Source organism: Pleurodeles waltl, chromosome 3_1 (genome assembly GCF_031143425.1).
Source record: "Pleurodeles waltl isolate 20211129_DDA chromosome 3_1, aPleWal1.hap1.20221129, whole genome shotgun sequence".
In the NCBI taxonomy this organism is placed as follows: domain Eukaryota; kingdom Metazoa; phylum Chordata; class Amphibia; order Caudata; family Salamandridae; genus Pleurodeles; species Pleurodeles waltl.
The window spans coordinates 541,830,766-541,843,786 of record NC_090440.1 but is presented as its reverse complement, the minus strand read 5'-3'; the positions used below and the strand labels follow the sequence as shown (position 1 = coordinate 541,843,786).

The 13,021-nt window shown below is 47.1% G+C and overlaps 1 protein-coding gene across 1 annotated transcript in view; it reads left to right on the top strand.

The window, feature by feature from the left end:
* The window catches only part of SMAD3 (SMAD family member 3), a 419,114-nt gene that overhangs the window by 206,251 nt on the left and 199,842 nt on the right, over positions 1-13,021 (top strand). Inside the window, exon 3 of the mRNA XM_069222869.1 lies at positions 11,545-11,679. Coding sequence (XP_069078970.1) covers positions 11,545-11,679 — 135 coding nt within the window. The remainder of the gene's footprint in view (positions 1-11,544; positions 11,680-13,021) is intronic.

The following is a 13,021-nucleotide window of genomic DNA, read 5'->3' as shown; positions in this document are numbered from 1 at the left end:
ATGCCAGGTTTGAGGAGGTCATAGGCAGAAAGAAAGGTTATCAAGGACAGACCTTGAAAACAAAAATTCTGTTGGTAGATATTTTCACAAAGATTGTTATTCTTTTATATTCTGTTCCTTCTAATGTTCATTGTTATGTTGCAGTTTTGGGTAGCTGATCTTTGCTGTGACAGCACCATGGACACTTACACTTACCAATTGGTTTTGGTGTTTCGTGTTGCTGTACTGCCAACATCTTTTCAAATTTATGTTGCATTTTAGGCCATGGGAGTATGAAAACCGAGAATATCTGAGGAGCTGGAACCTAGGTTAGTGTGCAGTACCAAACGTTGCAGCTTCTGCATCTAGTTGTGCTAACGGTGCCTGAACAGTAGGCATCCTGCCCATGACAGCAAGATTGTTTGTCTTGTGTACTGACATCCTATCCTGCCAATGTTTTAAAAGTATTGTGTGCTTGTTAACATAATGTGAAGGAGCAATTGTTAAACATTTGCCTGTTTATGCCGAGGCTCAAGCAAAAGGGCCCCAACTTGCATTAAAATGCAACATTTAACAGTGTTAAATTGCTATCGCCAATGAGTAATTTTGTCATGGGCTCCGAAAATTACTCTGCCCCTGCAACTCAAAATCTTAGCGCCCCCCCCATAAAGTGTGAGTCTAGTTGTGTCCCAGGTTCCCTTTTCCCACGTTTCGCCAGGAATTCCTGTCTGTTCGCTTTTTCTTTGTAGGCCGGATTAACTAGCAGAAAGTTAGAGCCCTGTAACTCCGTTCTCATGGCTGGCAGGAGCGGTTTTGTGGTTAGTAGGCAAGATGTGACTGTTTTAGCAGATAGTGCCCATCTTTGAGTTGCCATTAGGTTTTCATTAGAACCACTTTGTGGCAGATGCCAGCCATCTTGTGGTTGATATTGTCATGTGTCTGATTCCAGGGCCTGTTTGACAAAAATTGAGCAGAGTGGTAGAAAATTGGCTTGATGGGAGAATTCAGTTAGTTTATTTTACGAGGACCAAATTGATTTTTTTATACACGGGTTCCATCGTTCTTCTGACGCCTTTGTTGCAATTAACAGGATTAGTGCACTATGCTGACATCCATATTCACTGACATGAAAATGGAAATGCAACTCATAAATAAAAAAGAATGAATTGAAGCCCTGAATATGACTGGATTGAAAAGATAAACAACATAAATTCCATATCCAGCTCCTCATCCGAGCCTCCCCTGCCCTACTCCCCTCATCTTCCCTTCCGCTGAACGAAGAAAGGTTTACAATGTCCTAAGCAGCTTAACAGAGCATCACTCACATTTTTGCCAATGTTACATCAGATCCTGGACGATGGCAGCTATAGGAGGGCACTGCATTGAGCTGAACGCATAGACAATTCTAGCTAGCATTAACTTGGAACCAAACTAGGGCTAAGGTGGCAGCACAATAAGAATTTAAAAATGAGAATGAAACAGTGTTTATGTATTATATTTGGAGAAAGATTCTATCTAAAAATAACTGGTTTAGTAAGAATAGACGTATAGCTCTTGGACATGAGTAGCATGTCATTATCTGAGGCAAAAGGAATGTTGGGACGGGAAAACAGCCTTGGTCTGTTCTAAGAGAGGGATCTCAGCACTCTGAGGTGCTAGTGAGCACAGCCATGGTTTGATTTGGGAAGGAATATGAAAGATGTTTCTTTAGATGAGGGACTGCTATAGTCACCTTTGGGTTTCCTATGAGGACAATGCTAATGAGGAGGGCTTTGGGTCTACGAGCATTTCCTGCTAATGGCTGTTTTTTTTGTCTTCCCTGACAAGAGGACCCAGCTAATGAGGGCAAGGGCAAGGTCCATATTCCCTGTAGTGCAGTTTCCCTGCAGAGAATTGCAGGTCGTAGGTTCCATAAAGAGCTGATGGTGTGGATCAGGATAGATTGTGATTCCCAGCTAAAGACATGATTTGGAGCAACAGAGAATATACCTATTTTGGCTTTCCAGGAAACAGGTGGCTGTGGGGAGGAATTTGGTGAGTATGGAGCTCCAAGGCAATTCCTGCTTGCGCCCAGGTAGATTCACCTTTGAAAGGAAGCTATATGTTTAAACCTCTTTCTATGGTCAACCAAGTAGTCTGTAAGCCTAGTCAATTCTACCCCTCCATATGATGTCTGTGCACTAGACCTGTAACACAACTTTGGTTAGCTTGGCTTCACACTGCTTAAAACCTTATTTCAAGAAATGGTATTAAGCAGATCTCACTTTCTTTGTTCAGGCTTCACGAGTTTGCAACACACATGGCTTATACTTGTCAGTGTTCATCTCATTTTAAGACACCTGCTAATGCGGGGTGGGGCTTGGCCATGCCAGCATTCAAGATGGCTCCACGGCAGTGAAGCTCCAGAGCTGTATGTCCGAAACAGTTGGTTTTATCACTGTGCAACCCCATCCTCATGCTGCAGACGTGTTTGTGAGAGGGCAGCAACCTAAGCTTTTGGTCCCGGCTGACTGACTTTCTGCTGATGAACACCTGGTTGAGGGGAATGAGTTGGGGAGGTGGGCTTTTGTGGCCCGGCACGGTCTCGGAGGCCCAGTGGCGACAGAGGCCATGGGTGAGCCTGAGGATGGGGATTACCGAGCCCTGCAGGATGCTTGCCTGGCCTAGTTTTTCCGCCCCGCCCCTCCTGCTCTTGTGAATATTACCCGGGTGAGCTGGTCCGCCTAGGGGCGCCCTTCTGCTGCAGAGTGCTGTGGCTGAGCGGGCCTAGGCTGCTGCACGGCATAACCATGCAGAGTGCCTCACCCACATCTGAGGCTTCCTTGGAGGGCACTATGGGGTGTGCTGCATTTGGCCTGGATTACCTGTTGCTGGAGGGCCTCACAGAGAGCGGGGGTTGTGCGCAGTGTTGTGGCCCCTTCCCTAATGATGTCAGGCCTCACTTGCGATCTCGATCATCAGGACGTGCCAGGGCGCGCGAGGACCACTGAGAGGAGATATGTATCATCGCTGGGCCCACTGACCACCTGACAAAACCTGATGTACAGCGAGGAACAGGCCGTACACAGTGAGTTTGGGGGACCCTCAATACATCATCCCTACCGTCACATTGCAGGACTCTGTCATTGCAGGGGCGGTGTGCGGCTGGCGGGCCTTGTGCTCTCAGTTGCATGACCTGTTTGTCCCTCATCCTACATCTTGATACTGGGCTGGTCTATTGATCTTATTGCCATCTCTGATTTACTTCCCTCCTACAGCTTTGCGAGCTCTGCTCTAGCGCCCAGACTGCAGTACCTTTGGCTGCCTGGTCTCTCCAGCTCTCACCGCGCGGCGACCCACAACAACAAAAAACTTATCTTAGAGCGGCCCGGAAATGTGATGCATCAGCACTCCCTTTAGGACGCAGAAGAGGGCCAATCTGAGGACAACATGGCAGCGCCATTGGACTGCACTGCTGCTATAATGGCAGAATTACACCCGGGTTCAAATCTATTGATGCCTACTTTGACACCCTCACAAGCAGACTTTTGGGAGACTCCTCTGACCTTTGGTCAGCGTCTGTTGCCCTCCCCAACTCCTCCTGCTGTTACTGTTACTGCTGCTGCTGTCTCTGCCACCGGATCGAACTGAGAGCCTGCTGACTCTCAGTTCGAGGCCCTCCTCCACCTGCAGGCTCCTGCCTGCGTCTCATCCCTGGTGGCCTAGTGGCCTCCTACAAGTTAGTATCACTAGTCTCTCTCTCTCTCTCTCTCTCTCTCTCTCTCTCTCTCTCTCTCTCTCTCTCTCTCTCTCTCTCTCTCTCTCTCTCTCTCTCTCTCTCTCTCTTCCTCTCCTTACTTCACTCTTTACTCCTGCCTCCACCTCTGCTTTGTCGTGCTGCATTTTTCCTTTTTTTTGTTTTATTTTCCACCTTTCCTCCTTTTCTGTCTCCTTCTCCTCTTTCGCCCCTTTCTCCCTCCCACGGCGCCGCTGCCCCTGTGGCCACAGGAAATGGAACAAAATCACCGATGAGCAACTCACCATGACACTTGCCAAATCACCCCTGCCTCCACCTGACGAAGTAAACACTGCAGCACGCAACCTCAACTCCCGAATGTGCTGACGCCTTAGCCCCCCTCCGATCAACTTCAGTCAAGCGCATCCCAAGAAAATCCAGCTGGTTCATCACCAAACTCCAAGAATCCAAGCACACCTGCAGGTGCCTAGACAAGATATGGAGAAACAGCAAAATCAGTGAAGACCTCGCCTCCTTCAGAGCTGCCACTGCCACCCACCACCGACGCATCAACAACACACAAAAAAAAACACGCTCCATGAAGGCATCAACTCCTCCACGCACAACACGATCGAGCTCTTCATAATGATGAATGAATTCACCAATTCCTCCCTCTGAAGCCACCAGCACCCCATCTCTCCCCCACCCCCATCGCAAGACCTCTGCGACAAACTGGCTACCTTCTACCAGGACATCTATGACAGCTTCCCCCCCAGAGAACCCACCCTGCATCAAAACCTTCGACCGACCCAACCCCTCAGAACCCACCCATACCATCCACAGCTGGTCCACTCTCACCAATGAAGAAACTGAAAGCATCATGTACAGCACTTACTCCGGAGCTCCAACAGACCCCTGCCTCCACTACATTTAAAACAGAGCCAGCACATCCATCGCCCCGAGCTCCACAAGGCATTGAACTACTCTATCAACACAGCCACCTTCTCCAAAGACTGGAAACACGCCGAGGCACGCCCCCTCCTGAAGAAACCCTCGGCCGACCCATCAGAGCTAAAGTATTTCCGGCCCATCTCACTGTTACCCTACTTGGCCAAAGTACTGGAAAAGGCTATCAACAACCAGCTGCAGCAATTCATCGAAGACAACCACTCACTGGGCACCTCCCAGTCTGGCTTGCGCAGCAACCACAGCACAGAGACAGCTCTTCTTGCAGCCACTGGCAACATCCGCACACTCCTCGACCGCAGCTACACCGCAACACTCATACTCCTTGACCTATCAGCAACCTTCGACACGGTTTCCCACAGCACCTTATGCACTAGACTCCACAACTCAGGAATCCGCAGAAAAGCCTTGCAGTGGATCCACTCCTTCCTCTCCGGAAGAACACAGAGTCAGGCTCCCAACCTTCACATCCAAACCAACAGAAGTCAGCTGCATATTTCCTCGGGGATCCTCCCTGAGCCCAACTCTCTTCAACCTCTACATGGCCCCGCTTGCAGCCATCGTCAAAGGCCACGGATTGAACATCATGTCTTACGCCAATGATATCAACACACCATATCCCTCACTGAAGACCCAGACGAGGCCAGGAGGAACTTCCACACAGGAATGGAACCCGTCGCCACCTGGATGAGAGAATTGCCTCAAGCTCATCTCGGACAAGACCGAGCTCATCATCTATGGAAAACTCCACTTCAGCCTGGGACGACTCCTGGTGGCCCACATCGTTCAGCGCCCGCCTTCTCTGACTGACCATGCCCACAACCCAAGAATCATCCTCGACTCTTCCCTATCAATGATGCAACAGGCAAATGTGATCACCTCCTCCTGCTGGTACACCCTCCACCATCTCCGCAAAATCTTCAAATGGTTTCCAGTCGACTGCCACAAGACAGTCACCCATGCCTTATTCACAAGCAAGCTTGACTACGGCAATGCACTCTACACGGGCACCAAAACAAAAAACATCCGGAAACTGCAGCTCATCCACAATGCCGTTTCCAGACATGTCCTGAACCTCCCTCACCAGGAACATATCTCTCAGGACCCTCCACTGGCTCCCGGTGGAGAAACGAAACATCTTTCAACTATTCACCCACACCTACAAGGCCATTCACAACATCGGACCAGCCTACTTGAACCACTGCATCTCCTTCCATAACCCTGCCAGACCCCTCCGCTCTGCCCAGCAGTCACTAGCCACCATCCCACGCCTACGGAAAACCACCGGCAGAGGAAGGTCTTTCACCTACCTCGCAGCTGGAACAACCGGTCCACACACCGCAGACAAAGCCCATCTCTCACCATCTTCAGGAAGAACCTCAAGACTTGGCTCTTCGGATGAGGCCCAGTCTCCCCCCAGTGCCTTGAGACCCTACCTGGTGAGTAGTTTCGTATTACAAAAACTGACTGATTGATTAATTGATTGAGACTGGACCACATGGGTGAGCAAATAGATCGATATACTGTCAGACTGGGTGGTGCGGAACAGTGAATTTCCAAAATGGAGTATGATGCCACAAATGTTACAAAACGCCTAGAGACAGTGGAGAAACTGCTAAAATCAAAGGTGGCCAAGAATGAAGACCTTGGCGCAAGAACCCGCCTCAATAATCTCCGGATAGTGGGGGTGGCTGAGACCACGAACATGGGCTGTCCCAACATCTTTGAGTGTCTATTTACTGACCCCTTTGCAGGCAGGGCTTCACAAATACATTTGTTGTGGAGCGGGCCCACAGATCTCTGCGCCCTCCACCCGGAGCACTGCCCTGCCCAATTATAGCTTTTTTGGTAAACTACAGGGACAGAAATACAACGTTGTGACTGACCCTGGAGCGGGGCATCCTGCAGTATCAGGGCTGGACCTTGCCCCCATTTCCAGACTTCACTGTTGCTGTCCAGGAGTCAAGGCGTCCATTTTCTGCTGTAAAAACACCTTGCGGAAGCAGAGACTCAAATCTAGACTTCTGTACACGGCCTGTCTCTGAGTAGAGGTGAATGGACAACACTGGATCTTCGCCACTCCTGCAGATTCTGTCTTGTTCTGTAAACGCCATGGTGAGGAGGATAGACCCCCGTCACACCATTCCCAATCGCACTCCTGCTGCACTCCATGACCCACAACATTAGGCGATGTCTGCTTGTAGCTCTCTGTACCACTACGGTGCAGATAGAACGATTATGCTGTTTTCTCCCTACACACTGTCCCTTTTGAGCCTCACCTGGACCAATATTGCACTGGTTTCCTATTATCCAACTTTCTCTCACTGTTAAATACCTTAGTTCAGAAGGGCATCAGCTACCGAGGTGTACACTGTACTGTTTGAAATTGGGATGTATCTTTGTTTGATTGGGATTCACCAGATGTTCTTAACTCTGGTGTGGGTAGGAAGTGGGTTGATATTGCTGAGTTTTGGTTTTGCTTGATTGTTTGTATACTGTTGGACTACAACATGTCACCTTTGCTGCACACACCAAAACTACTATCCATTATACTCTTATTTAATCGGGCCCCAGACTATGGGGGGCTGCTCAAGGCGGAACTGGCGTGCCTAACTTGGAACATCTGGAGGGACCAGAAGAGTAAACAGGTGCTCTTATATCTGGCCTGGCATGATGTTAAGCTGGGGTTCCTTCGGAAGACGCATATCTTCCCCAGAGATATTTGCACATTCATGTCTGCATGGGGTGACAACTGCTATTTCTCTTACCATAGCTCTTACTTCTGCAGGGTTTGTACCCTGATACATAAAAGTGCCCCCTTCACGTGTTACAGCAGATTTACAGATAAAGAGGGAAAATGTGTATTTGTCTCTGGCATCTTTAACAGGTAATGTTAAAGCTCCTAACCTAGACTCCTCCACTTTTTATCATGGACAATCTGCGATAATGGTACGGTCGGAGGCTGACCTGGTACTCCTAGGTGGTGCCCTCAACATGGCAAATAATCCTGCATTGGACTCCACCGGCGTGTCAGTGATAAACCCACGCACTGCATGTATTCCAAGATATTGTAGGCACCCTTCAGCTGACGTGTGGTGGACCTGACATGCTAACATTACGGATTACATATTCTACTCTGTGCCCGATGGTGTCTGGACTTGAATAGATTGCTGGTTCTTGTCCCGAAGTGTGATCCTGTGGCTGGCTGATGTAGCACATCTCCCCTGCTCTGTGTCACTTTAAGATCACACTCCAGTTAAGATACTGCTAAAGATCCCATACAAGGGTGGGTTTACGAAACAGTGGCGATTCCTTGCAACACTCTACATGACATGGCTTTCTGATCGGGAGTGCGCAATGCCATAACGAAATACTTTACGCTCAATAGTGGGTCAGTCTACACAGACGCTACCCTTTGGGAGGCAGTCAAAGCTAACATCTGCGGCGTAGGCGTCGCCAAACATGCGGGAATCAAAAGCATCTGTAATAATTTGTCCTGCTTATAATGAGAGCTACTGGATATTGACCATTGTTCAGTTTGACAGGGGCAGGATACCGGTCTTCACCGACGTTCAATTCTCTTGGATGAGTTTAGGGATCTTGCGGAGCATGAGGTGGCCTGCCTTGGGAAATGTGTGCATAGATATGGCGAGGGTGAGAGCTCGTAGTGCATGCTGGCACAACTGTATGCCCAAACCCACTTCATAAATATGTGTCTGAACTTCTCACTGATGAGTGAACGACTGTGTCTGACAATAATAGTATACCTAAAGAATTTACACAGTATTACCAACTGCTGTACACTGCACAAGCTGTGGAGGACACTGCTGCATTCTCTGCATACTTAGCGGAAGTAGCAATGGGCTGGGTGACAGAAGGTCATCAGCAGTTTCTGGTGGCACCCATAACCTGTGATGAAATTATTCAGGCGTTAGATGTATTGAGTGGCTCTAAGGCCCCAGTTCTAGATGGTCTTACGGGTAGCTTTTAAAAAGCTTATAAACATGCTCAAGCTCCCCACCGCTTGGAGGTATATGCAGAGTTCTTTGATACTGTGTCCTTTCCTCCCTACCCTTAAAGAGGCAGTGGTAACACTAGTGCTCAAGCAGTGTAAGAAACTGCATCTATGCACGTTTTACAGAACCCTCTCCCTCCTTAACCATGATCATATTCTGGCCAAAGTGATCGCCTTGTGACTTGCTCTTTTGCTGGAACAAATCATATTGCCCATACAAACTGGATTCATTCCACATTGGTCAACCACCCTCAACCTCCGCACCATTTGCGCTGTACTGAATCACATCTCCCCTGATCTCCTGGAGGCGGTCACCTTTCTCAACCTGGAGAAGGCATTTGATTCACTGGAGTGGCTGTTTTTGAAGGTGGCACTAATAAAATTGTGTCTCCCTCGTGGATTTCTAGATCTGGTTATGGTCCTATATACTGACCCTAAGGCTCGATTGAAGGTGAATGATTGAATTACAGACCCATATGCGGTGACTAGGGGGATTCGCCAGAGCTGCCCCTTCTCATCCCTGTTTTTCCTAATCGCTTTAGACCCCTTGGTAAGACAGTTGCAGGAGCGTCATCTGCACCGTGGTCTATGGTTCCAGCTTGGACTGCTCCTAGTCTGTATGCACGGGGATGTTTATTTGTTATGTCAGAGAGCAGACCCCTATTATTCACAAAATTGTCAGATTTGGGTCCCCTCTAGATTCTCTATAAACTGGAATAAATCAGATTTTTTTCTGCTCACTGATGCCACAGTGCCTTGTGAGCAGGACTACCTCCTAACCTGGTGTGATGACTCCCCCAAATACTTGAGTATTATTCTTCTTACACAAAATGAAATGGTGATTCTCCTGAACTATGGCCCTGCGGTTGATAAGCTTACCACCCAGATTCACATTGGATTAAATTACGGTCATCTATGGCTGGACACACTGCCATTATTAAAATGGTAGTCCTCACTCGTTTTTTAGATTTGTTTATGAAGGTACCAATCCTTCCCTTCAACTAACAGTTTATTCGCAACTATGCAGAACCTCCTGCTTTGCTTGATCTGGGTTGGTCAGCAACCCAGAATCTGATGGGAGATTCTGATGCTTCCGTATGAAAGGGGAAGCTTTGGCGTGCCGGATTTACAATTGTACTCTCTGGTGGCACAATGTCACTTCTCCTATTACTGATACTACACAGATGTCCGACTACCATAATTGAAACTAGAACGAGACCAAGCGAGGTACACCACACACCTATCTGTCCTGCCATTGGGTCTCTTACAAGACCCTGCAGATACTCATACACTGTCCTCTATTAGCTGGGCGTTGGCAAAGCTCTGAAGATATTTAGATGGTGGGTTACTTTACTCCTCAGCCATACCACTAACCCATAACCCTTGGCTACCTTTTACCCAAGAACAACTGGTACAGCGCACATTATGGGCACACCAATAGGAGATATTTTCCTGGACGGGCATGTTATTGCACACAATACAATTAATGCTACTAGGTTCTCTATGCATATGGATCATTTCATATCCCGACACCTGCCTGATACACTGCGTGACAGATTACTCTTATATCCGGTAGAACCTGATGACTTCCCTCCCCTGACCCTAGTGATCACATCTGTCGATGGGCCTTGCTTGGTTTCCAAACTTAATCAGTCATGCTTACCTTTGAAATCAGTGGGCGATGAGAGGGCCAGTATGGCATGGAAATGCAATTTAGGTCACCCTATACCAGGTAATTTTGTTGCATGCAAACAAAACTAATCTCCCCCAATCACAGGTATGAATTGCTTCATTATAAGTTTGTACACAAAGCATACACTACTCCATATGTTTTGCCAAAAATTGACCCCATTCGCTGGCATAAATGTCTGAAATGAGGTACTGAGTCCAACATACTGGCTCCAGATCCTTGCTTTGCTCTCAACAATGACCGAGCTCACTGTTGAACCTGATCCCTTTCTGGCCCTGCTGGGATATGTCAAGCCTCTTCTGCTTAGTTATAGGTGCTTTACTGCCATTGTGTTGTTGTTAGCTAAATGTCAAATAGCTGTATATTGGGGTAGTAACCTGACCCCCACCAAGGATGAATGGTTAAAGAACATGATATACTGCGACTCCACCAGTGAAACGAACCCTCCTTAGTCCAGACCCAAAGACATTTGGCAACCTCTAGATGACCGTTGGTTAACTCTGGACAGTGATGTCTCTGATGGTGACGATGGCTAAGACTCACACCCATGGTTTAAACTGGAACCCATGAGAGTCTGCTTCTCATCTGTGTATAGCGTTATACACCACTGTCTCCCTCTACATTACCCCCTCTCTTTTTATGCTGTGCCCTCATCTCACCCCACATATATATTCTGAAATTTCTCTTTATTATTAGTATTATTTTTTGTTACTGTACTGAATATGTTTGTATATGACAGTGTGGTCGCAAGTATGCAATGTATGTATCAGATATCACTGCATTTCCTATTTGTTCTTTTTGAAAAATGAAAAATAAAGTTTAGAAAAAAAAGACACCTGCTAAAGCGTACCTCTCTGCAGTTTAGGCTTTCCTGTGCTCTCAATGGTACTGCCTCTAAGCACAAAGATTCTACTGTAGGCTTAGATTGTTATCTAATGATGATGATTTCTCTATACAAAATATAATGATCTCTCGTGATTCTTTTAGGGAAAACAAAATATTTGACATCAGATCAACTTACCTTACCTAGAGACTGATCTCGGTGTAGCCCTGTTTAACGCATAGGGCTGCTTGGCTGAAAACGCTATTGATATATATTAATAATTTGTACTCGTAAATGAGTGTTCCTGGTGTTGTATCTGACCAATTAATTGTGTTTAATTTGTTTCATTTTTACAGTTCTACCTCCTGTGTTGGTACCGAGACACACGGAAATCCCGGCTGAATTCCCGCCATTGGATGACTATAGCCATTCGATTCCTGAAAACACAAATTTTCCAGCAGGAATTGAACCACAAAGCAACTACATTCCAGGTACTCTATGGCATGCTTGTATCCCCCAATTACTCTTAGCCCTGGTGGTGGGCACATGTATGTTTCCACAAAATGTCCGTTTCTTGTGCTACAACTGTTGTTCTATCGCTGGCCCGCGTTTGCTTTCTACAAGTTATGCAGGAGATCGTGGATTAAATGGCCGATTTCATTCTGAGGCCTGCAGTGCAACTTTTCATGTTTTCATCGATGGATCACGTGAGCCCACTTCCAGACCCCAGATTGGGTGTTTGCTGTTTCTTAATGGGAGAAACGGTGGCCCTTGGTTTAGTTGACTTTGTTTTCTTCAACTAGTCCTTAAACATTTCTTAAACACGATTTTGTGATTGATTATAACGTATTTTGGACGCTGAACCAATAATGTTGTTTGCTTGTTAGTTGCTGTAACCAGCAATAACAGCAAGAAGCCTTTAATCCCTACGGGAATCATTCTTATCTGCCACAGCCGCAGCTTGCAAAACCTTTCACATCCTTTTACTTGCCTCCTAATTATCATATTGACCTACTGGGCAGGCATTTGCCGATTGTAAATCTATTGGCAATAGAACTGTGGGGTGAAAGCGGAAGTACAGATGCAATAAAGGAAACCGGAGGCAATTGAATTGCTTTTCGTTTCTACAGCTCCCTGCGTTTGAAGTTTTAGGGTTAGAAATAACCTGGTCTGCCGCGGCAATATCAGCAAGAGCCGAGCCCGCTAATGAAGTAACATAAAAACAGCTAATTAGTGGTTTTCTTGACAAAGTGTGTGTCTTCCAGTGACAGGAGTTCAAAGCTTGCTGCTCTTCACTTTGGGGTCCAAGCCTCTCGGATAGGAGCATAAAAGGAGGCGGTAAAACTAGCAATGAGGGGAGTCCTGTCGCGAGATCGACCGCACATCTAGAGCGACCTCTACCGGCGAATTTAGAGAATAAAAACTCCAGGGTACCTTGGAGACTGGGGTCCCCGACTAGTTCAGTTCGGTCTGTAGAATAATTTGCCCGAGGCTGACAGCTCACAGCAGGCATTGGCGCTCGGCGTTAGTTGCCGTTGGATCTGTTGTGTAAACCGCCTGATGGAACTGTTAATTTACTCTTGCTTACTTAGCGCACATACTGCCATCAGTATAGCCTTGAAGCACTAATTGAGTCCTTTATATTTCATCCCTGATTTCGAGGATTCCATCAGACTGGGGTCTCGTTTGGATTAAGGGCTGTAGCCAGTGCTTTAAATAGAAAAATAGAAGTGCAAGTACTCTGTGATAGAGTACCTGCTTGTTTCCGAGAAGTGCCGGTACTCTCCAATTTAAAGTATTACGTTTATCTTGAGATATGCCGGTACTCTCCCT